At 42.8% G+C, this 24923-nt stretch overlaps 2 protein-coding genes and 1 long non-coding RNA gene across 5 annotated transcripts in view; 2 read left to right on the top strand and 1 right to left on the bottom strand.

Moving 5' to 3' along the window:
• LOC310763094 overlaps positions 1–5980 on the bottom strand; it is a 117671-nt gene extending 111691 nt beyond the window's left edge. The window contains exon 1 of the long non-coding RNA XR_014548476.1: positions 3920–5980. This is a non-coding gene — a long non-coding RNA (uncharacterized lncRNA). The remainder of the gene's footprint in view (positions 1–3919) is intronic.
• On the top strand, positions 48–11357 carry LOC310762966 (pulmonary surfactant-associated protein D-like). Of its 2 annotated transcripts, XM_083614869.1 has the most exons (5): positions 48–241; positions 5994–6211; positions 6980–7069; positions 10629–10712; positions 10927–11357. In XM_083614869.1, exons 2-5 carry the CDS (start codon positions 6010–6012, stop codon positions 11304–11306), a joined length of 756 nt encoding a protein of 251 aa, XP_083470995.1. In that variant the 5' UTR covers positions 48–241; positions 5994–6009; the 3' UTR covers positions 11307–11357. The 2 variants fall into 2 exon arrangements, with proteins under 2 accessions (XP_083470995.1, XP_083470996.1); XM_083614870.1 differs by lacking the exon at positions 6980–7069 and having other exon boundaries at positions 99–241.
• Positions 11358–16462: 5105 nt separating this feature from the next.
• On the top strand, positions 16463–23343 carry LOC310762958 (pulmonary surfactant-associated protein D-like). 2 transcript variants are annotated; one of them, XM_083614855.1, is made up of 5 exons: positions 16463–16685; positions 18130–18260; positions 19782–19898; positions 21651–21734; positions 22273–23337. In XM_083614855.1, the coding sequence occupies exons 1-5, from the start codon at positions 16660–16662 to the stop codon at positions 22644–22646; spliced, it is 732 nt and encodes a 243-aa protein (XP_083470981.1). In that variant the 5' UTR covers positions 16463–16659; the 3' UTR covers positions 22647–23337. The 2 variants fall into 2 exon arrangements, with proteins under 2 accessions (XP_083470981.1, XP_083470980.1); XM_083614854.1 differs by having other exon boundaries at positions 16465–16685; positions 18079–18260; positions 22273–23343.
• The last annotated feature ends 1580 nt before the right edge of the window (positions 23344–24923 follow it).

Below are 24923 nucleotides of genomic sequence, written 5' to 3'. Positions count from 1 at the left end.
GCAACCGCAATGATATATTGGCAGTTTCCCCAGATAGTTCTTGCTTCATCTGGACTTTTCTTCACCTGAGAGCCATTGCTACATATTTTGTACATGGGGGTAGGGTCAGGAGATGCAATTCCCACACGAAGGTAGAGAGTGGGTGGATCCAACAGGCCGTAAACCACTTTTAAGTGATATGGGGCTGGTAGGTACCATAATCAGATTTTGCTAGGTCATACTTGGAGTGGATCTGCAGAAGGTAAGCTAGTAATTTTTTCTTCACTGTTGTATAAATCGTGACTTTTCACAAACTAACCTGCAATGTTAATACCCTGTTAATCTGCTGTGTTGCTGCTGTGCCAAAATCTTAATCACTTTTGGCAGAGTTAAAAGACGGATCACAGGGAAAGAAGAGGTTCGTATTTCAAGGTTGGCCATATTCCCTTGAGCCATGGCATAGACTTTGAGCCCAGGGCATGGCCTGGGGGAACATGATGCAGCTAAGCGGGTCTGAGTTTGATCAATACCAGTTTGGGAGACTACCTAGGAACCCCATGTATTACAACAGCTTACCTACCCTGGTGCAGAACAACCCAATCTTTAAGATCTTCCAAAGAGACCCTAGTGGTCATTTCATGACCAGCAGACAGTTATCACATGGTGGCAAAAGGTTCTTCTCAGTGGTAGTACCCACCACTGGATGTCCTCCCTCAAGTCATTTGTGATTGCATGTCCAACTACACTCAACTTTCCCTTGTCTCTGTATTCTAAAACCCAAGAAGACATTATAAACTTCCTCCCATGGCTCCCAGTACTTCCATTTTGTCAAAAGGACCAGGTCCAAGATAGATTGTAATATGGGGGAGGGCAGTATTTGCCAACTATTGGCAATTGTTATTTATTTTGCTATCTGGTGGTGTGAGTGGTCACTTACTAATTTTCTTAAACAGTTAAATACATACGGGACACTTCTTTTCGTATAGATATGCTCCTATTTATACAGACTGATATATCATGTATCTAAGTTTGCACTTGCCGAAACTACCAATACCCCCAAGGATTAAATCTGACATGTTTTCATTTTATTTCTCTCCTATAAAATCCAGCTTGACCAAGCTTATTACCCCTACTCCTGAGTTATGCACCCAAACAGGCAACAAAATAAGCTACAGCAGGATTTTGAAACTTGACACTGGAAGTCTGCATCAATACCTGGCATGGGTATAAAGGAATAACAAGGAACAAAGCAATCATGTTTCACGAAATAAATAACTGTGCTGGATGGATGAGAGTGAGGGTGGGAAAATGAAGTTGAGCATCTTGGCTTCAGCTCTGCAAATGCATTATACATATAAAGAGCAAACAAGTCAGGATTAGCACTGACTGATTTGGGTCAATTGGCAATCGGTTCTTAGAAAAGCCGCTTCCTTACAACCCAGCATGACCAAGAAGCCAAAATCAGTGTCAGGAGTGGCATTCAGCAGGGTGAAGGAAGCAGCCTTAATTAGGGGTGGGTCGGTGAAGGTAGGGGGAGAGCAGTGGAAAAATGGGACTGGTGTCTGAATGGTGCAACAAGATCTGTAACCGTGCTGGCCCTTGGGATGGGCTCCACTTTAGGCAATGGTATGGCTTGGGCCAGTGATCAGCATGAAGCCATTCATATGAAAAGGTGGCACTACACCAGGCATAGGCAAACTCGGCCCTCCAGATGTTTAGGGACTACAATTCCTATCATCCCTGACCACTGGTTCTGTTAGCTAGGAATGATGGGAGTTGTAGTCTCAAAACATCTGGAGGGCCAAGTTTGCCTATGCCTGCACTACACTATGTAGATCGGAACAAACCTGGCACTGAATATCTGGGGTCAACAAGGGCAGTGAGCATGTTTAACCCTAACCTCAATGGAGTCTATGGATGCATTTGATGGGGAACCGGTGGCCATCCAAATGTTGTTGAGCTCCCAACTCTCATCATCCCTGAGTATTGGCTTTGCTGGCTGGGAGTTGAAGTCCTCCAACAACATCTGGATGGCCTCAGGTCTCCCATCCCTGCCATAGCAAAGAATAAATTGTCACATGGGGGGACACTGCTGTTATGAGAATAAGTCCTGAAGAGACCAACTTGGCTGTGACTCCTGGAAGATCTGTTCCCTGTCTTGTAGGCCTTTTCCACCTGGCCTGGGAAGGTGCAGTTTGGACTGACTCCAGCTGCAGAAGCTGAGGCCGCTGAACCGATTCTTGGGCTGGGTACTGTTTTTGTTGGGGTGTGGGTTGTTGCTGCTAATATGTTTGTATCTTTCTTTTAGATCTTGTGATTTATGTGGAAATGGTTTAGTTTGGCTGTGTGCTTTTTAACTATTTATTGTCTAGGACTACTGTTGTTATGCTGCAGATTTATGATTTTTTTATGTTGTAAGCCGCCTTGAGCATGGTTTGAACTGTGGAACTGTGGCATACAATATGGAAGGTGGATGCCTGACACACTTGAGTCTGAATGGTCCAGGCCAGGCCTGACAGACCCCACAGCAGAGTGCATTGTGACTTTGTACAGGGACAGACAAGGTCCCTGGGGGTGCCTCCCTTCACCCCCACCTCAACTAGCATGATGGGAGCCATTTTGCTACTACAGTGGTACCTTGGGTTACATACGCTTCAGGTTGCATACACTTCAGGTTACAGACTCTGCTAACCCAGAAAAAGTGCTTCAGGTTAAGAACTTTGAAAGGTTCAGGTTAAGAAATCATGCTCCGGTGGCACGGCAGCAGCAGGAGGCCCCATTAGCTAAAGTGGTGCTTCAGGATAAGAACAGTTTCAGGTTAAGAACGGAGCTCCGGAACGAATTAAGTACTTAACCTGAGGTACCACTGTAATAGTATAAACCAGTGTTTCCCAAACTTGGGTCTCCAGCTGTTTTTTAGACTACAACTCCCATCATCCCTAGCTAGCAAGAATAGTGGTCAGGGATGATGGGAATTGTAGCCCCAAAACAGCTGGAGATCCAAATTTGGGGGGGGGGGGAATGCTGATATAAACTGGGACATAGCGGGGAGGGGGGAGAAGGCTGTGTGCCTGTTCTCCCCTACGCAGTTTGAGACTTCACCTGTTCAAATGAAAGCCTGGAGATAGCTCAGGCTTCCTTAGACTCGGCCCTACAGATGTTTTGAGACTACAGTTCCCATCATCCCTGACCACTGGTCCTGCTAGTTAGGGATCATGGGAGTTGTAGGCCAAAAACACCTGAAGGGCTGAGTTTGAGGAAGCCTGAGGTAGCTAAATTCACACATAAATAGGTCCAGCAGTTGGTATTAGCCGTGTCATGCCATAATTGAAGCCATATAACCTCTGGTTGCTATATCCTGAGGAATAACAACAGGGCATTGCTATTATACAAGCCCCAGTTGGCAAACACTCGGCAAAATCTGGCTTGCCACCCTAGATGGATTTCCCATAAGGGTCACACACCTTCTGTTCTCGTGTGCATAAATACTTTATCTGAATCAACTAAGCTGCTGGCGTTGGCAGATGTCAGAACTCTTGATTTCCCAGAATATACTCCAACCCACTTCACAGTGGCCTTTAAAAAACTAATTTCCTTATTTACAGGAACAGGGTGAGCAGTTTAACACACATGTATCATCAGATTAGCCGACCTTTCCCACATGGATAAATGTCACGTCAAACATTGGGCAATAAAGAGACTAGAGTGACCTGCCTAATAATCCCATCTGTGAAGGTCTCAAATTCAAACCTATCAAGATTTCTGCTTGACTCTGTCACTATGATTGTAACATAGCTAGAGTTGTCCTCATAGGTATCCATTTCTTTTACTCTTGTGCAGGGATAAAATAATCAAAATCAGTGCTTCTCAAATCATCCCCCCCCCAATATACTAAAGGGGCAGTCAGTCACCTGTAGGGTGTCCTGAACCCCTGGCCTACCTGGCGGCAAGTCACTGTGCCACGTCCAAAGCTCAAAGTCCAAGGGTCAATCCAAACAAGTGAAGTCCAAAGTCTGAAGATCAGGAAATGAGGTTCAGGGTCCATCCAAGTAGCCAAGTCTAAAGTCCAGCAATCAGGGTACAGTCCAGAGTCAAACCCAAATCACAGTCCTGTAGAAATCCAGGAGCATCCAAGTCAAGGTCCCTCAACATGGGCAGTTGGGCAGACACAGCACCTCAGGTCTGCTTACCTTTGGTGCCTTGTATACTGATTGCAGCACCTGGGCTTGATGAGCAATATGACCCTCACCTGTGCTAAGACTACTCTAGCAAAGGAATCACACACATTCTCCCAGAGCTAGCCAGCCCCACCTGGCCAGCTTGGGAACTGGGCTGTGGGCCCTTGCTTGCCTCAGCCTCCTAGAGCACATCTCCCACTGTTCCCAACGTCTCAGAGTTCGCTGAGTTCATGGAGACAGGGGCTCCTCTGGCTCTGGTGATGGGTCCTGCTGCTTTGGTTCTTGTGCACTGGCCCTCACCCCCTTGTCATCCTCCATCACCCTGTAAGGCCTTCTTACACCAACCTCTCCATCCCCATCCCCTGCTTGCCCCAATGTGTCCCAGTCCCAGCTACACCCCTCACCAGGAACCCCTTCCTCCTCCCTGTTGTCCTGCCAGTTCATGGCATCTGTCCACAGGTAGTTGGACTCCAGCTCTCATCATCCCCAAACAGCATAGCCAATGATCAGGGAGCATGGGAACTGAAGTCCAGCAACTCCTGGAGGGTCACAGGTCAATTGCCCTCGCCTATGGTGAACATCTAGCAAACTTTCGATTTTGTGAGGGAGACCACTCCAAACCGTTTCCAGGAATGAAACTGATGATTAACTGGTTTTGCAACTGCTGACCTAGTTTGTTACATGCATACATCTTTAACTCTGTAATGAATCTGTTGCAATGGAAAGAGCAAGCAGATTTCTACTTCTTGCTAGCAGGGATCAGAGAGTGCTTCCTGCTAATAGGCATTGGCTGCATACACACTGGACTTTTCAAGTACATGATTTCACCCAAAGAATCCTGGAAATTTTAGTTAACCTTCAAAGAGCTACAGTTCCCAGACCCCTTAATAAACTACAGTTCCCATGAGTCTTTGGGGCAAGTTGTGTGCTTTAGATACATGGTGTGTACCCGGCCATTGAATGGCTTGCTAGTATGTCAATACTGTGTGGGAGCCTACACAGACAGAGCAGGCTCAACCACTGCAGTCTTCCAGCAATGGAGGAAGACCAGTGGCTCACTTTCTCCTGCACACATTTGACACTAATTGCCTGAAGAGGACTAATGTCCCCTGAGCATTGCAGGTCATGCTAGGACCTGCTGCCACATTTCTGCTACTCCCCCCCCCCGCAAAAACCCCCCTCATGTTCCCTCTGATTTGGGGTGGGGCAGTGGGAGTAAATAGCAATGTGCTCTTTGCACAAATTGAAACCTATGCCACAGGTGAAGTCAGGTTTACCCTTCTCTTGCTATTTATTATTTTAAAAAACCTTTCATACAAGCAATAAAGCACTGGATAACACGCCATCTAGTTAGACCCTAACTGTGGCAAATAAGCCTGAGAAATCTGAAGATCCTAATCTATGTTTTAAGTATTTGCCTTGCAGAACTTGAAACCTGTGACCACCGCTGTAAGATCTTGTTTCCGCTTTAACTTAGGATAACAATGGCCCAGTTATGAGGTGGCAAAATCTGAGTCAGACCAAACCAAACTAGACTGCAAGTGTGTGATAGAATTTGCCCCTGAGAAAAAAAAGATTCCTATACACAAATTCCTGGTGTGAGAGAGAAGACTACTGAGGACCTTTTTTGGCTGTGTGTGTGGAACTCTCTGTAGGGAAGAGGATTCAGTCATATAAAGGTAAAGGGACCCCTGACCATTAGGTCCAGTCGTGAACGACTCTGGGGTTGAGGCGCTCATCTCGCTTTATGTAAGTTCAGATGTACTATCTGCCATGGCCCCAGGCAGAGATGTCGCCTTCAACTAACTATACAAATGCTGTTGTGCTTTGCCGTAGATCTCATCATCAAGAAATGCAACGCCATGTCCTCTGCATTCTTGTGCTGGGAGCGTCATCGGTGAGAATGTCAGATCCGCAGCAATGCAACTGTGAAGAGAAAGTGCCAGCCTGCACGGTTATTCATGGAAGCAATGGATTGCCGGGCATCCCTGGGAGCAATGGACTGCCAGGAAGAGATGGGAAGGAAGGTCCTCAAGGCGAAAAAGGAGAGCAAGGTATGGCATAAGGAATTTCCAAGAGCTATCCAATGGTAGTCATAAAATCATAGAACTGTAAAGTTGGAAAGGACCTTGAGGGCTATTTATTCAACCCCCTGCAATGCAAAGATCTCAACTAAAGTATCCATGACAGATTACCATCCAATGAAGGAGAGTCCACAACCTCCCTCGGGAGTCCATTCTATTGTTGAACAACTCTTACTGTCAGAAAGTCCTTCCTGATGTTTAGCCGGAAACACCTTTCTTGTAACTTGAAGCCATTGGTTTGAGTGCTACCCTCCAGAGCAGGAGAAAACAAGCTTGCTCCATCTTCCATGTGATAGCCCTTTAGATATTTGAAGATGGCTACCATATCTCCTCTTTCCCAGGCTAACATACCCAACCCCCTCAATTGTTCCTTATAAGGCTTGGTTTCCAGCCCCTTGATCATCTTGGTTGCTCTCTCAGTATTAGGAGGAAATCATAGCTCAGTGACAAAGCACATACCTGGCATGGAGAAGGCCCCATGTTCCACCTGTGGCTTCTCCACACAAAAGGGATCTCCAATAACACGACTAGAAAAGACTGCTGGTCACTCTCCTCCAAAGAGGTGGAACATAGAGCAGACGTGGGCAACAACGAAGACCCCCCAGTTTCCCGCAGAATATCCTTTCAAATAACTATTTGTTGGTGTATTCATATGTTTAACTATAACCCAAGAATGCCCGTGCATTATGTTGTTCACTTGTTCATCTTTCTCTGTTTATCCATTGGATTAAATGGCAGGTTTACGAGGAATGCAGGGACCCCCAGGAAAAGCTGGGCCTCCTGGCCTTAAAGGGGAAAGTGGTCAGAAAGGTGACTGTGGAGGAAAAGGTAAGGGATGTGGACAACTGCAGACACACACAAGCCAAGAGATTTTACTGAAATTTGTCTGGGTTCTATACACAAGGCTAATAAGAATCTAAGCTTTGTGATTCCATACGAAAAGTCAAACATTCCAAACGATGGGAGAGGATATGTCTTTATTGAAATATAAGTGTATTAAAGTCTAGAGTTACTTTAGATATCTGTCTTAATTAAAATGGCCAATTGATTACAGCTGCAAAATCAGTCTGGTTAAACTGAGGTTGTGTACTCCCATGATTTCTTTAAAATTGCTACTTCAATCAACAACAAAAATGTTTCATTTATTGATTCAAGCAGACTCTAGTTGATGGAAGCAAACAGTCTCATATAAAGTCCCATGTGACACTACCAATTCATACACACCTGAGCTGGGATAGCTCAGTCTGTAGAACATGAGACTCTTAAATCTGAGGGTTGTGGGGCTGAGTCCCACCTTGGACAAAAGATTCCTGCATTGCAGGGGGTTGGACTAGATGACTCTTGTGGTCTCTTCCAACTTTACAGTTCTATGATTCTATGAGCAAGAAAGTATGGTGCCATTTTTTCAGCCTGCTATGATTGTATACACCATAATGACCACATACGTGGCCTTCCAGGGAGGCCAATACTTTACACAAGTTATGCTTCCATGTGAGTCTGGTTGTGACTCCCTGCACTCCTTTCTTTTATAATAAATTTTTATTGGTTTTACAACATATATTAACACACAAAAACTAACAATTCACAACATAACACATTAACAAACAAACATATAAACCCGTATAATTTCTTAACCTTTTTTTCTTAAACCTTATTTCAACGACTTCCCCATACCTCCCTTTTCTGCATCCCTGTTTTAAACTTTTTCAGCAACCCCTAATTTCAATTACTTATGATTCAATTTCTTTGATCCTTTTTCTCTTACCCAATCATTTATCGCTGCAATTCTGTTTTACATTACCCATGACATTTTAGCACTCATTAATTTTACAACAGTTCTTAAGATAAACTTTAAATTTCTTCCAATCTTCTTCCACCGTCTCTTTCCCTTGGTCTCGGATTCTGCCAGTCATCTCGGCCAGTCCCATATAGTCAATCACCTTCGTCTGCCACTCTTCCAGCGTGGGTAGTTCTTGTGTCTTCCAATACTTTGCTAAAAGAACTCTTGCTGCTGTTGTAGCATACATAAAGAACGTCCTATCTTTCCTTGACACCAATTGGCCTACCATGCCCAGGAGGAAGGCCTCTGGTTTCTTATGAAAAGTACACTTAAGTACCTTCTTAATTTCATTATAGATCATTTCCCAGAAGGCCTTGATCCTTGGGCACGTCCACCAAAGGTGGTAAAAAGTACCTTCAATTTCCTTACATTTCCAGCATTTATTATTGGGCGTGTGATAGATTTTTGCAAGCTTGACTGGGGTCATGTACCACCTATAAATCATTTTCATAATGTTCTCTCTTAAGGCATTACATGCCATAAATTTCATACCGGTGGTCCACAACTGTTCCCAGTCCGCAAACATAATGTTATGACCAATATCTTGTGCCCATTTAATCATAGCAGATTTAACCGTCTCATCCTGTGTATTCCATTTCAACAGCAAGTTATACATTCTTGACAGATTCTTAGTATTGGGTTCCAAAAGCTCTGTTTCTAATTTTGACCTCTCCACCTGGAAGCCAATTTTCCTGTCCAGTTTGAAAACCTCATTTATCTGGTAATAATGAAGCCAGTCTCTTACTTTAGACTTCAATTTCTCATAACTCTGCAATTTCACTTTTCCCTCCTCATGTTCTATAATTTCCCAATATTTTGGCCATTTGGATTCCATATTAAGTTTTTTCACTTCCTTAGCTTCCATTGGTGACAACCACCTAGGGGTTTTGTTTTCCAACAAATCTTTATACCGAATCCAAACATTATATAGTGCTTTCCTAACAATATGGTTTTTGAAACCTTGGTGGATTTTAACCTTGTCGTACCATATATATGCATGCCAGCCAAATCTGTTATTGAACCCTTCCAAATCCAAAATGTCTGTGTTTTCAAGAAGCAACCAGTTTTTCAGCCAGCAAAAAGCCGCTGATTCATAATACAATTTTAAGTCCGGCAGGGCAAACCCCCCTCTTTCTTTTGCATCAGTTAATATCTTGAATTTTATTCTGGGCTTTTTGCCCTGCCAGACAAATCTAGATATGTCTTTTTGCCACCTCTTGAAACAATCCATTTTATCCACAATCTGCAATGTTTGAAACAAAAACAACATTCTCGGCAAAACATTCATCTTAATAACAGCAATTCGGCCTAACAAGGAAAGTCTCAAATTTGACCATATTTCTAAATCTTTCTTAACTTCTGTCCAACATTTCTCATAATTATCTTTAAATAAGTTCACATTCTTAGATGTCAAATTAATCCCCAGGTATTTCACCTTCTTTGCTACCATTAAACCAGTTTCACTCTGGAACTTCTCTCTTTCGGCAACTGTTAGATTTTTATCCAATACTTTCATTTTCTGTTTGTTCTACTTAAAGCCTGCTACTTGACCAAATACTTGTATTAACTCTAAAACTCTTCTCGTACTAGTGTCTGGCTCTTGTAAAGTTAATACTAGATCATCTGCAAACGCTCTCAATTTATATTGTTTAGCTCCGACCTGAATCCCTTTAACCAGCTGGTCCCCTCTGATCATGTTTAATAGAACCTCCAAGACAGATATAAAAAGTAATGGGGATATTGGGCACCCCTGTCGTGTCCCTTTTTCAATAGCAAATTCTTCAGTAACCACATTATTTACAATCAATTTTGCTTTTTGTTCAGAATAAATTGCACCTATACCATTCTCAAAACCTTGGCCTACCCCCATCCCTTGAAGATTCTTTTTCATGAAGCTCCAAGAAATATTGTCAAAGGCTTTCTCCGCATCCACAAATATTAATACTGCCTTAGTATTAATATTAACTTCTAATAACTCCATAATATCTATTATATTTCTCACATTGTCTAATAGATGTCTTCCTGGAAGAAAGCCCGTCTGGTCTGTGACTTCCTGCACTCCTGAGTCACTTATCTGGGGCTGTTTGAAAGTGTGAACCAGTCCACCAATCATACGCAAAAGGAGATCCCAACAAGTGTCTGATATGGAATCTCTATTCTGGCCTCAGTGTCACTATGGTTAGGTAAGGGAGGTGGGTGGAGACCTGACCTGATTTGTTTTAGTTTGAAAATAGTTTCCTTGTTCCTTGATGGATGGTTCATTGTGTACACTATCAACCTTATGCATCTGATGAGGTGAGCTCTTCTGAACCACAAAAATGCATGCGACATTACATTTGCTAGTCTTTAAGTTCTGCCAAGACACTGCGGATTTTGCTGCAAAGACTAACACTCTCCTGGAATTAAGACAATGAGAAACTGAATGGGGCAGGGAGAAGGTCAATGGTGGATTTGAGATTTGTCACTTCTGAAGCAGATTCTTCTTTTATAATCTTTTATACTTTAACACAAACAGAACAAGAACAAAACTGTCCTTTTGCCTTTTAGAACTTGAACTGCTCAAAACTCAAATTAGTGATTTACAAGGAGAGCTGAAGGCTTTGCAGCTGACTGCAAGCAAAACCCAGAAAGGTAAGCTAGTTGTTTGTGTACCTTGATGAAAGATGTATGGGTTGCCATTAATATCATCCTCTGACATTACACAGTCCTTAACGCAACCAAACCACTCATTTGAGCAACTAAATGTACAGCAATTGCTGTATGGATCAGGCCCAGGTCCTAAATTTGGGCTATTAATGATGAAAGCACATTTGAAATAATTAATTTTGATTGTATTGTCTGTTAGCCATTCTAGGTTACATTTTCTCAAACAGCACAAGAGTAGGAGGAAAACTATTTGTGATTAATGGCGATGACGGTGATTATGAGACTTCAAAAGCGACGTGTAACCATTTTGGTGGCCAGGTTGCTTCTCCAAGGAATGAAAATGAAAACAACGCTGCACTGAAACTCTCTGCAAAAATGGGAAGAAAAGTATTTTTTGGAATGAATGACCAGGAGACAGAAGGCATCTTCAAGCATCTTAATGGTGAAACAATGGAATATTCAAACTGGGCACCAAAAGAACCCAATGGAGTGGAAGAGGACTGCATAGAATTGTATCCAGATGGCAAATGGAATGACATCTCATGCAATGTGGCTCGGTTAATAATGTGCGAATTTTGATCTGACTGTCTTTATGGGTGTTTGTAGATATATTAAAACAGAATTCAAAAATCTGTTTATTTTTTATTTTTATTTTTGCTTTTAATTTTTTATTGAATTTACTTTATAACATAACATTATTATATATGGTCTTTTGAAAAAACAAAGGTTACAAAACAATGTCAGTTTTCAAAATATAATACAATTCACCATACACTCCTACATTTATACACCTAAGATTTCCCACCCCACCCCCAATGCCTTTACCTTTTCTATTTTCCTGTTGTACAAAACTTGACATCAAACTAATTATACTATCTTATAATTTCTTACTAATTTTTAGAACCTTTTCATTTATATATACAGAAATCATTCAAAAATCTGTTTAATTGACTGAATCACCTAGAGAACTTCAGGCACATTGTGTACCAAATTCCAAAGTGTAATAGGATTGCTGATAGTATAGAGGCCAAGAAGTTAATAATACAGTCGTACCTTGGATCCCAACGCCTTGTGACTCAAACATTTTCGCTCCCGAAAGCTGCAAACCCAGAAGTGAGTGTTCCAGTTTGCGAATGTTCTTAGGAACCCAAACATCTGACGCAGCTTCCGATTGGCTGCAGGAGCTTCCTGCAGCCAATCAGAAGCCGCTCCTTGATTGTCAAACATTTCCGGAAGTCGAACAGACTTCCGGAATGGATTCCGTTTGACAACCAAGGTACAACCGTATATTGGACTGTTCCATTGAGTTTGTAGGTTCGCTACATTTGGAATAATACGCTGTTCCATCACTGTTTCTATACTTTCCATACTATATTTTATCTTGAAGTTACTGTTTTATAGTGATAATGATACAACATTTACCTATGTGTTTAGCTAATGACATGCGGGCATATTTGACCATTATTGAAACAGTTTTTACTGTCCCAGTTCATTATCATTACATGCCTCTCCACCACCTGACATACATCTTGCTCCTCATCTATTCATAGAATTGCAGAATGAAAGGGGCCACGAGGGTCATCCAGTCCAGCCCCTTGCAATGCAGCCCCCAAAGGGGGGCTCAAACTCAAGACTCTGAGAATAAGAGTCTTGATTCCTACTGACTGAGCTATCCCAGCTCCATTGCTTTTAGAACAATCTTGAGCAGCCAGTCTCTTGATGTGATTTGGGGACCATCCTTTTTCACTCAAAAGAAGCAAACTTCCGTTTTGAGTAATTTTGTTGGGTGGTTCTCGCTACAGGTAGAGGTCTAGGTTTCGGCAAACAGAGCAAGACTTGGGGAGCTGGGGCAAGGTCTAGGCTGAGGAAAGGCAACAGTTGCAAGATTATATGGCACTGCTTCACCCAGGGATCAGGTTGAAGGGTGCGCAAGGGCAGAGTTCAAATGTTGTTTCAGCAGCAATAATCCTCTAACTGAGGTTTAAGCAGGACCTACCTTCTGTGAGAGACGCGGGTGGTGCTGTGGGTTAAACCACAAAGCCTAGGACTTGCCGATCAGAAGGTTGGTGGTTCAAATCCCCACGACGGGGTGAGCTCCCATTGCTCGTTCCCTGCTCCTGCCAACCTAGCAGTTCGAAAGCACGTCAAAGTGCAAGTAGATGAATAGGTACCACTCCGGCGGGATGGTAAACGGCGTTTCCGTGCGCTGCTCTGGTTCACCAGAAGCAGCTTAGTCATGCTGGCCACATGACCTGGCAGCTGTACGCCGGCTCCCTCGGCCAATAAAGCGAGATGAGCGCCGCAACCCCAGAGTCGGCCACGACTGGACCTAATGGTCAGGGGTCCCTTTACCTTTACATTACCTTCTGTGAGAGGATCCGAAAGAAAGCCACCCATTGAAACCTGCACTTTCGCAATGCCATTCTCTGGCCATGTAATGTGTGCAAAAATGGATATACTAGGGTAAAGCGGCCATAGAAATGCTTGTCAGTGGAAAATAACATACAAATGTGCATTATATTAGGCACCAGCCCAGCCCTCGACACTGACGCTGTCTGCTAGGCGCGGGACATGGAGGGTTCACGGGCTGCACTGTGCCACTTGCCTGCCCGCATGGGGGTAGCCCGGCCGACCAAGACAGCCCTTGGTGGATGCATCACCCTAACACTGGCCGGGCAGCCATTCAGCGAGGAGGCCACAGTTGTGGTGGCAAGGCCAGGCTGGGCTCCAGGGCCCAGAGACCCCTGGTGGCAGGCAAGGTGGAATGGGGATCTCTGCATTGGGCATCTGCTTCACATGCCTCAGAATCATGCGCCCAGGGCTACGCTCCCCCCATGTCCCCCAGGCTACAGCCCTGACTGGGATTCTGGTGTTTGTAGGGAACACATTTAAACCCACAACTCAAGGAAATTAATCTGCAAATATCAACAAAACCATCAGATCATCTACATACACTTAATCTGAGGGGTTGTTACTTTATGACAAACACAATGATCCAACTTAAGCATAATGCATAGCAATATCAGTATTTCTCCTTTTCATGCTCATGTGGCCTGTAAGACACCTGAGCATGATTATGAACCAATGATAGGAATATCATTTACGTTGACATAAACTTCGCTAGGAATAAGCAGCAAGCAGCTTTTTCTTTCTTGTTTCCCTTTGGAGCAAAAAGTTGCAACCACTGAAGAACATCAGACTTTTCAGTTAGCAGGTGTAAAAGAAAATTCATGTAACTCCCAGGAACAGAGTCAGAGGACCATGAGTAGGACATGCTCGGCTCTTCTATTTCCTAAAAGCGAAATGGTACAATCAATTTTCCTTTTAAGATATGGGAAAGGGGCATTAATGAGGAACCAATAAGCATAGAAAACTCCACAGAAATAAAAAAAATTACACCCCCCCAATAGTTTGGCACACAGAACGGTACAATATCACAGGGTATAAATAATGATAAACAATTATCCAGCCAGAATGTAGCCATGGATAAGAGTAATCAATTTACAAAATCAAATAATGCTTAAAGAAAGGAATACTGTATTAAGATCAGGATAAGGCATGGCAGTTGGTTCTGGAAGGAAACACACCTGTACAAAGGCACCTTGTTTGTTACTTTTACAAGAGCTATTCATATACAAATCAGGGTGAAGGGGGGAAATAAGGAAAAGAATATCCACTAAACTCCCATGGAGTTCACTTTCGGAGGGGGGGGTGTTCAATAATAAACCAATACCATGGTACCTCAGGTTACAGACCCTTCAGGTTACAGATGCTTCAGGTTACAGACTCCGCTAACCCAGAAATAGTACCTTGGGTTAAGAACTTTGCTTCAGGATGAGAACAGAAATCGCGCGGCAGCAGCAGGAGGCCCCATTAGCTAAAGTGGTACCTCAGGTTAAGAACAGTTTCAGGTTGAGAACGGAGCTCCAGAACGAATTAAGTTCTTAACCTGAGGTACCACTGTACAGCAAACAATGGTTACAGCTGGGAAACCTCCCAACACAGACACCAAGAGAACAGCATTTCTCATTGATCGCAAAATAATAATAATAATATTCCGGGCGCTCAACCCTCTTTCTGCTCTTTCAACTTTTCAGCTTAACAGCTTATAAATGATTTTTAAGAGAACATATATGCCCTTAGCCAGCATTGGGAAAAGAGATTTTCCAGCTTTTATCGGATCACAATGAATTTAAACCTTTTGTAAATTTTCAGAATTGCTACATGCAGAATACTTTCCCATGAATTTTAGGAATTCTGACTCTCAGAAGGCATTTTGCGGTATTTTCAGAATTCGGATCATTTTTATTTATTTTTTTAGCATTTTCAGATTAACTGAAACATGTTTTCAGCATTTTTCAGAATTCCAGCTGTCATACCTTTTTTGGAATTTTTATCCCTGGAACAAGTGTTCAGGAATTTTTGGAACTCTGAACCTTGGAACAAATCCCCCCCCCCAACTTTTTGGAATTCCAACCCTCAGAAAGCATTTTGAAGGATTTTCAGATTTCAAGTCTTGAACATCCTGGCATTGTCCCTCATTTGGAGTTCTGTGTTCCATGGTAGGTATTGAGAAATATTAGAGACAGCTACAAGCATGAGGTGTATGAAAAGGAGCCAAAGACTTGACTAGTTCAAACAAGAGAAAAGATGTACATATTGTGCATATTCAAATATTTTAGATGATATTAGAAAGGGGAGGGAGAACAATTATTTACTTTATACAGTAAAGCTCTTAGAGATCTTGAATTTTTTGTTTCAAAAAGTGCAAAATGTTAGGAAACAGTAAGCATGCCATAAAATAATCAAAACATTCCAAAGATCACATTGGGAGAGAGGAAATGCTGTGCATCCTCCTTACAAACTTTTGAAATAATGTTACCTACAAAAGCCAAGCATATAGTATTGATTATGACAACATACTTATAAAATTAGCACAACCTTCTTTAAACTTTAGAGAGAGTCAGTTACATGATATCTAAACAAAGAAAATCTGGAATATCAAGATGTTCAGTCTAACATACTTGTCCAAAAAGTACAGCAAACAGAAGGTGGTCTAGGTTCTTTGGACGAGGAAGTAATGAAAGAAATGGAGACCAGTTATCACAAAAACCATATTTGATAATGTCACCTCTGACTACTATTTCACTGTTGTGTTAGTTTGTCTACAAGCGCAAATGCTATCCAAATGCTATCATACCAGTTTTACACAGTTAACAATCACTTCTCCATAAGAATGTGATCAGTATCTGGGCTGCTCCCAGGAAATGGATTTTAATTAATCACTTAAATAAAATATATTTATTTGCTCCTCAAAATAATGATAACAAGGTCTGGGTCTTTAACCACTGTAAAATTCAGAATTTTAGAAATCACACGCAATACATCATATCAATACTTGCTTACTGCCTGACACTCCCACCATTAGTGACTATAAGTCCCATTAGTGGAGCACCCCCAAGACAGAAAACCAAGCCACAAATATTATGTGCTTGCTACCACCAGTGGATTGATTTAAGCAATTGCTCCTTAACAAGTACTGTAAATTGTTCAGTAATGAGTTAACAATTTGTTTTGAATTGTTTACTTTGAAGTGGCAAGCTCCATTGTTCTCTGCATGTATTTCACCACCACCGGACAATACTTCCTTTGTGTTTTGTTTTGTTGGATTAACAGCGTCTATAGCAGGAACCCGGAAACCATGCTCTTGAGAAGTCCCACTTGAAAGCAACAGACCTGCTTTGATAGTTTGAGGATCGTGAAGCAAAATATTTATGGTTAAAATGCTTTGCATAAGAAACATGAGCTCTTGTTACATAACCCTTGGTCTATAAATGGAATCCTGAATGCCTCCTAAATTAGTCTTGCTAAGACTTTTGTGGAACAAAACAGAAATTACAAAGTGACTGGACTTTTGATATGAACTCCAAACATGGACCAAACAAAGAATCCTAACAGGTATAAAAGATTATGTATTATTCTTTCAGTGCGCTAAAATCAACAGGGACTTATTGGACCGAAATACTTTAAATGCATTTGATTACTGTATAGATTAGCAAAATGCTTCTGATTATAATGGGAGTGGAAAGAGGAACCATATATTGCAGGGTCCCCAGGAGGCTGTGCTATATTTCTTGGTGCTCTTTCTGTACAAGGAGGGTCCTACTGTGCTCAGTGGGACTTAGTCCCATGCAAGCATGCATAGGAGTTGCAGCCAGGCCCCAGGTAGGGCAGCATTTCACCATCACTTCAGCAATTCCCCGAGATGCAGCAGTTATGCTTCTTTGCATAGGAAGGAATCACACCCATTCACCTGGATTGGCGAAAGTATACATCTGTATTCTGTAGGGTGGCCAGATGCAACAGATGACAGGGCTTCTACACCTTTGTGTAGCTGATAGGGGCATGCAATTTACACCTGCTGAAATCCCCACTTTTGCACGGCTATTAAGACTACAGGAGCCCAGCCCTCTTTTGCAGCTGACCATGCTAGTACTCAGGGACAAGAACGGGGTAGGAAGTAAACCCTTATTGCTAGTGATAATAGTTTCTTGTAGGACAGCATGATTTGTCCGGGGGGGGGGGGATCACAGCCTGTTTGCTTTGACACAAAGAACTCAAAGGATGCAGTTGGGAGATTTCAGGATCCAAAACTTGGGCATTGCTGACGAAAGCAGTGATGCCTATTACAAATACTTAGAATTTTATTTTCTTTATCCAAACCTTACCATGTAAAGGCTGTAGAAAACAGGTGGCACAAGTTATAAGATGATTGGCACAACAGGCTGGTGTACTATGGTGCTGAAACTGTACACCTCGCCTGATTCAGCAATGAATTAATTCTTTGCGGTACTGCCTGTTTGTGCCACATGTAAGGACCTTTGGGCTCTTGTTCTAATCTTTGGGTCACCAACTTGCTCTTTTGTAAGGTCCCAGTTTCCCCTAGTTCTCCCCTTTCAACAGCGCATCAAGCAATGTTTGCTGAACCTTGTCTTTCCAGATCAGAACCTGAAATCACAATCCTGAAAATCCATATCTGTTCCGATTCTCTGTCAAATATTGTCCATCTCCTTCTTAAAATCAGAAGCTGCTAATTAGGATAAAGGTCACACCCACACCATAAATTTAAAGCACATTTAGAGCACACAACTCTAAAAAAGAATTGTGGGAACTGTAGTTTCTTAACAGTGTTGGGAACAGTTGCTCTGTGGGTGACAGTCTACTGTTTCCAGGATTCTTTGGGGAAAAGCATGTGCTGGAAATGTGCTTTCAGTGTATGGTATGCATGTGACCAGAGTTTAAGTTGTCTTCTTTTCTAATGATGTTGTGTTTGTTTCTGTCCCCACTTTAGACCATACATCCAGACAATGCTGATACTTCTAATACTTTCTCCATTGGTAAGGGGAGCATCTCTGCAGAGAACCACCAGCTCTGCTCCAAGGCTTTTTCTGCCAGGATGGGTTCCTAATGCTTGTACATTAGTTATATGTGCATCTGCTGAGACCAGACCAAAAGGAGAAGAGGGAGATCAAGGTACCAGAACATTTATGGGGAGGGTGCACTCTCTTTTTGTGCACTTTGGAGTAAATATGGGGTAAATAACTTCTATATAAGCTTGATCCACTCTGTTCTCATATACAAGCTTGGAGCAAGTATGTGTGGGCTCTTTTTTTAGCTAACGACAATAGATCAAAGCCCCTGTGACAGGAAATGGGGGACAGGGCAGCTTCCTGTTCCTTATAGCAGCAATGTCAGGAAGAACTATTTTATGGTAATATAGTATTTCATAAGGCTAGAATATCTAACTACTGTAATTTAGGTAAACCACAGGCTACTTTATCACATGCACTAAAATAAAACAAAGACACATAAAGGTAAAGGTAAAGGGACCCCTGACCATTAGGTCCAGTCGCGGACAACTCTGGGGTTGCGGCGGTCATCTCGCTTTATTGGCCGAGGGAGCCGGCGTACAGCTTCCGGGCCATGTGGCCAGCATGATTAAGCCACTTCTGGCGAACCAGAGCAGTGCACGGAAATGCCATTTACCTTCCCGCTGGAGCGGTACCTATTTATCCACTTGCACTTTGATGTGCTTTCGAACTGCTAGGTTGGCAGGAGCAGGGACTGAGCAACGGGAGCTCACCCCGTCGTGGGGATTCGAACTGCTGACCTTCTGATCGGCAAGCCCTAGGCTCTGTGGTGTAGCGCTACTGTAATTTAGGTAAACCACAGGCTACTTCATCACATGCACTAAAATCAGACAAAGACACATATAGCAGATCAAATAAGCAAAAGGCTCCTGCCACAGTGCTCAAGCTGACATTTAACATGCTACAGGAGGATTGAGGGACTTGCAGTCCACTGATTAAATGCAACCCACCAGTCTTCTCAGTCCATCTTGCCAGGCCCTACCCAGGTCCTGTCCCTTGCCCTGTTCTGTGCACTCAAGTGTCCTTTGCTCAGGCTAGCAAAGGGTATCAGGCTTCTGATATTGGGCTGGGGAAACAGAGGGATACCTGGATAGTTGGTAGCTATCCCAACTGATGGATTGCTCCATTGGTTAGAGCATGGTGCTGATAATGCCAACTTTGCAGGTTTGATCCCCATATGAGACAGCTGCATATTCCTGCATTGCAGGGGGTTTATCCTCAGGGTCCCTTCTAACTCTTCTGTGATCTATGAACACTGCACCAATCTGCTTTCTTCGTGGCTGGTACTGAAGCCAATCAGACTGGCAAAGCAGGAAGAGGATGGTCTGCTTCACAGCTCCCTACATCTCTGTGGCCCTTCCACAGATACAACTAATAAATGCCTGCATATGGAGGACTATGGTATCAGCACTTAACTAGCGGACAATAGTATAGGAGCCAAAGAACTCTGAGGCACAATTCTCAAGTAAAATCTCACTGGAGACAAGGTGACTGTTCTGACAAAAGAGTTGGGAGTACTGTCTACGTAACCTCAAATGATAGGCACTATAAAACAGAGTTGTTGTTGTTGTTGTTGTTGTTTTTAAGTCGCATATCAGTTAACTGATTTGGGTCTTCTTTTTAGGATTACCAAGACCTCAAGGACTACAGGGTCCAGCAGGACCAACTGGCATTCCTGGTTCAGAAGGAGATAAAGGCTCTATAGATGGAAAAGGATCAAGTGGAAACAGTAATCTTCCAGGTAAAAGCTGTTGTTGTCAGTTATTATTATTATTGTCATCAGCAACAACATAGCTAGGCACTGTACAAAAATAAAAAATAATATGAGCCCTACCAGAGATTTATAATCTAAAGGGGGGGTTAAACTTTTTTTTTCTCGATGTGCAAAGTACCAGGAGGACAAAGATGATGACAATGATTCATTCTGACTGCTCTTTTTCAGTATACAAAGCATTTGACACCATTTTGCTCATTTATTATCAGAATAACCCAGTGAGGTAGGCAAGGGTGAGAGCTAGTAGTCCATCCCATATCAGTTGCATTGTTTGACCTCCTTATGTTTTTATTTGGTCAAAGTGAAATGTGTCACGGTATAACACATAATCAGCAAGTATGGCACTGTATGGCACATAATCAGCAAGCAAAGTATAAACATAATTACAATTGCTCCGATCAAATAGATTGGAAGAAAGTGTTTTCTTCTACAATGTGCAAGTATAATGAGGATCAAATTTCAAAACCGCCTCATATTGAAATTAGCAAAAAAGTGATACAAAGACTTGAAGTTTAGGCCGAAAGTCCACAGACACTTCTCAAAGTCAAGAAGTGAGGAAGAAATATATCCCTTTGGTTTCTGGGCCAGTCATGACTCCATGAGGAAAGATGCTCTCTCCTTCTGAATCAACTCTCTTCCTCTAAAAAATAAAATGCCTCTGTATGGTTATAACCAGTGCTATTTTTCTTGAAAAAGTGTCAGAACTCACCATGAACGCCTCCCTTCCTCTCTTATAATGGCAATGGTGCCCACCTGAGAGTTCCGGCAAGTTCCGGCTGGGGGAAGAAAGCCCTGGTTACTACTAATCTGGTGTTCACATGTGGACATTTCTCACTTAGGGGGTTCTGGAGGGCAGTTGTCGGCTTTCTTCCCCCAGTGTGGTGATGTCAGTGTGTGCAAAAAGAGAAGCCACATCCAAATACTGACCACTCCTTTGCAAGTGCAATCTTAAGAGCCAACATACAGGGCTACTGGTCCTTAGACAGAAGCACTTTCTGAGCTCTGGGAGAAAAGAAACTCCACAGCAGACACTGTCCCAGCCCTAAGAGGAAAACCTCTTGGCAGTTTTTCTGAGTCCTCTCCCTTCTCCTTTCCCCAGAGGACTTCAGCTGGACCTACTATTGTCCTGTTGCAAGGCAAAAACTTGCACAGCCTCTCCACAAAAACGTCTCTTTCTCTTCCCATAGTTGGCCGCACAAATCTGTCACTTGCAATTATTAACCTGAGATTATTTTAATTCCATCTCCAAACAAGAGGGCATTTAGTTCAACTCGCCGTCCAGGAAGTTAACAAAATTTGCACCTGAAGAAAAATTTCCAAGTGAACCAGCCAAGATGAGTGAGCTCAAGAACTATTTGTATTACATTTCCTTCCTACAGAAGGCAGAACAGGAGAGAAATACTGAACGTTGGAAAACAGAATAGCTATTGTTTCTGTTGGCAAATGCCCTTCGACTTCTTTAAGAGGAGGAAGTTTATTCTGCTTCTTGTGTACAGTAAAAAAAATATTTGAATAACCTAAAAGAATGAGCAACTGAGGACCACTTGGCACATTATAGTTTTACAGTAGGTGCACTGTTCTCAAATGAGAGACTCTGCACCAGCTCTATAGCTACATGAAAGCTTGGCCATAGATTGTTATCCATACATATTTTGAAAAAGTTCACTTCTGGAATTTGCAGTTGATCGGGAAATCTAATGCAACTATTTTCTCATTCAGAGCTGGAAAGCCTTAAAACACAAATAAGGGGCTTGGAAACAGAGTTGGAGGGTTTGAAAGCTGCCATCACCAAAACTCAAAAAGGTACGAAAGGGAAATTATTGTTTGCTTTTGTCCAAATAGGCTGATATAGCTTCAAGTTGACTATTTCCCCCAAAAATATTTTATTAAAGTTTTCACAATACAGAAAAATAATACCTAGAACAAATAGGATCAGAAAGACAAAATCAAAAGAGAAAAGAGCAAGAAAAGTTAAAGGGAAAAAGAGGAACCAGATAGATAAGGAACATTAATAATATCAATAATCATAATCATAATAAATATATATATATAGCCCTCTATCATAATCACACCTTAATCTTCACCTTCAAAGAATGAGTCTTCTTAGCTCTTGCTGTCTCAAGTTTACTACTGATGCAATTTGAGTTCACAAAAGTGATGGGGAACCTGTGACCATACATACATACATTGTGCAACCACTACTCCCATCCTCTCCTCTGCTTTAAACCATGCTAAGAACCTATCTCCTTCCACTGAAATATAAAATGCTGCCCGTACCATCAATGCACCTGGCATTTTACAGTATTAGATTTGAAAGCCTTGCAATCCTGTCTCTTTCTAGTTCTCCTTGCCCCCAACGGCGTGATGGTTGGTGAGAAGGTATTCAAAACAGATGGATCCAGAGGTGATTATCATGCTGCGCGTGAGACTTGCTTGCGCATGGGTGGCGCACTTGCCTTCCCGAGGAATGCGGCAGAGAACAGTGCCCTGCAAAAAATAGTGACCTGGTATAACAGAAGAGCTGTCCTTGGGATCAACGACATGGCGACAGAAGGGAGGTTTGAGTACCTGAATGGCGACGTCATTGGGTACTCTAACTGGGCCCCAGGAGAACCAAATAATCTTGGCAATGAGGACTGTGTAGAAATGCATCAAGATGGCAAATGGCATGACAGAGGCTGCACACTTGAGTGGTTAGTCATTTGTGAATTCTAAAATCAGGAGGTGCGGGGGTGGCCATGTTTGCGAGGCGAAGGAATAGTTTGTTCTAATTCTTTCAAAATTCAGAACCCCTCTAGCTTGAACAGTAAGTTACACAAGTGATATTCAAGATGCTACTTTCCTTTACCTGACTGTGTGCAGAAAGAATATGGCAAATTTAATGTGAGGCATGTGATTTCTAGTAAAGCATGTCCAAGAATAAAAATACACGCTATGAGTACACAGACATTCAGGCAACATCCATCCCCATGGTAACAACAAGAAAACTACACTGGAATGCCCACGTGCCTTTTCAACCAATCCCAAAAATGCAAAACTGACATTTCCTTCTTTGTAGCCCAATTAAAGGAGTTGTTCCTCACCTGCACAAGAATGTATCATAAAGGCTACTCCAGCTCAGACCATGGCATAACCTCATAAGGCGCTCAAGGAATTATACCAATGATTCTAGTATTCAGATTCAGGGACATTGCGCTCTGTACCAGCATAGGAGCTTGCTGAAGAAAGAAATAGCAGAGCAACAACACTCACCATCATTTCAGGCGATCAGCGGTAATTGTAGCTACCAACACAAGAGGCCAAAAGACTTCCAGTTGATCCTATAAGGCTACTGACTCTGACATTTCTTCCAGGTTTGTGCTATTTGTTGCTCGGACATAGGTTGGGTTGTTCCGGAACTAGCTATCTCTTGCTGCATCTCGAGGCCCCAAGACCCACCCCCAAAATAAATACACACGGGCACTTATATTAGTTTAAGTTTTGGAGCAAATTTTGGCCACAACTTTATTGAAATACAATCACATGAGCGGTATTGGCTTAGGCATTGACTCCCCACTATAACTGGCTCCACCTCTCAGGGTGATCGTCCAATGGGGTAAACCAAACGAGGGAGCTAGGTCGATGAGGACCAACCTAAGCTCACCCCGGGGTTCCTGTGGTCCTGGCATGGCCCTAGCCCCTCAAGCGGACTTCGGATGAGATCCAGGACCCCCAGATTCCTTTAATGGAATACCCAATTCCTGGAAGGGCAGGTGATGGCCGCACCTCCCCTCCCCACAATCCAGCTGAGCCAATGCCTAACCGCCACCTTACAAGTTGTGATGAATTGCTAAGGGGTAGGCGAAAACCAAATGGCTAAAGCCAACCTGCCAAATGGAAAAATTCCTACCCAGCCCCTGTTCCAAAACTGGCGACCCAAACCAAAGCAAGGCCAAGTGACTCTACCTAAACTAGAGAGGGTGGGCGGGTGTTCAACAGTGCGAAGCAAGTGCCCCTCCTTGCATCACACTGCTGTTTTAAAAGCCCCTGGGATCACACCACCCACTGGCTATTGGCTACAATCGCCTGGTGTGATCCCAGGGGAATGGCCAGGACTTCTTGCTCCTTCCCCCCCATTTTAACCCTATCAGGTGAGCTCTGGGGTCCTACGCACAACCAGGACCCTCTGTTATGAGGATCCCATTTGTCTCCTTTCAACCAGGCCAACAACCCTGCTAAACTTCTGACCATCAGAAGCAGGACCCTATCGCTCACCAGTTTGGGGATACAGAGAAACCTAGGGAAAGTGGGCTACTTTTGCACAGCAGAATATCTATCCTCCTTTGTATTCCTGTGACAACTTGCATTGTCAAAGTATGCTGCATAAGGCAGAGAGGAAAAAATCCATGCTTTTAAACTGCCTTCTAGCTGTAATCCCAAATGCTTTGTATTATTACCGGACATTAGGTCAATGGAGATGTTTTTATGAACCACAGACCTTGCAAGGAAAAGGATATTGGATTCCTGAGGGTACTATGATTGTGAAAAGAACCTGTTGCCAAGATATGGAGACTCGCAAGTAATCTTGTCAATGGAAGCATAGTTCATTGGGTTACATTGCTAGCTCTAAGGTGTGGATATAGTACAGATTAGTCATTCCACACCTGTCTAATCTATACAGCCTGGTGCAGCCCATGTCATCCCTCTTCTCTGAACTGTCTTCTCCTACACTTACTCCAGTGATGAGTAAGAGCCAAAGTGCAGCCATAATGAACGAATCAAACATGGTTCTATACAGTGCTATTTTTCTAGAAAAAGATCTCCCAGAACACACCATGAACTCACTTTGTTCTCTTATAATGGCAATGATGCCCACCTGAGAGGTACTGGAACTGAGTTTCAGCAAGTTTTGGCTGAAAAAAAAGCCCTGGTACTTTATGATGCCACCTTCAGAGTCACATTATGAGTCAGTCAGTTGTATCAGTCTTTTGGATCTTCCCTCTGACTGAACAA

This window comes from Podarcis filfolensis (genome assembly GCF_964270895.1).
Source record: "Podarcis filfolensis genome assembly, chromosome: 5".
NCBI classification, from domain to species: Eukaryota; Metazoa; Chordata; class Lepidosauria; order Squamata; family Lacertidae; genus Podarcis; species Podarcis filfolensis.
This window is presented reverse-complemented; position numbering and strand designations above follow the sequence as displayed.

Excerpts from the sequence above, each read along its gene's own strand:
- LOC310762966 (XM_083614869.1), top strand. The coding sequence starts at position 6,010 with ATGCAACGCCATGTCCTCTGCATTCTTGTGCTGGGAGCGTCATCGGTG. Across the intron at positions 6,212-6,979 it reads AGGCGAAAAAGGAGAGCAAG|GTTTACGAGGAATGCAGGGA; the intron begins GTATGGCATAAG and ends ATTAAATGGCAG. Across the intron at positions 7,070-10,628 it reads AGGTGACTGTGGAGGAAAAG|AACTTGAACTGCTCAAAACT; the intron begins GTAAGGGATGTG and ends TTTGCCTTTTAG.
- LOC310762958 (XM_083614854.1), top strand. The coding sequence starts at position 16,660 with ATGGACCAAACAAAGAATCCTAACAG. Across the intron at positions 19,899-21,650 it reads TGGAAACAGTAATCTTCCAG|AGCTGGAAAGCCTTAAAACA; the intron begins GTAAAAGCTGTT and ends TTTCTCATTCAG. Across the intron at positions 21,735-22,272 it reads CATCACCAAAACTCAAAAAG|TTCTCCTTGCCCCCAACGGC; the intron begins GTACGAAAGGGA and ends GTCTCTTTCTAG.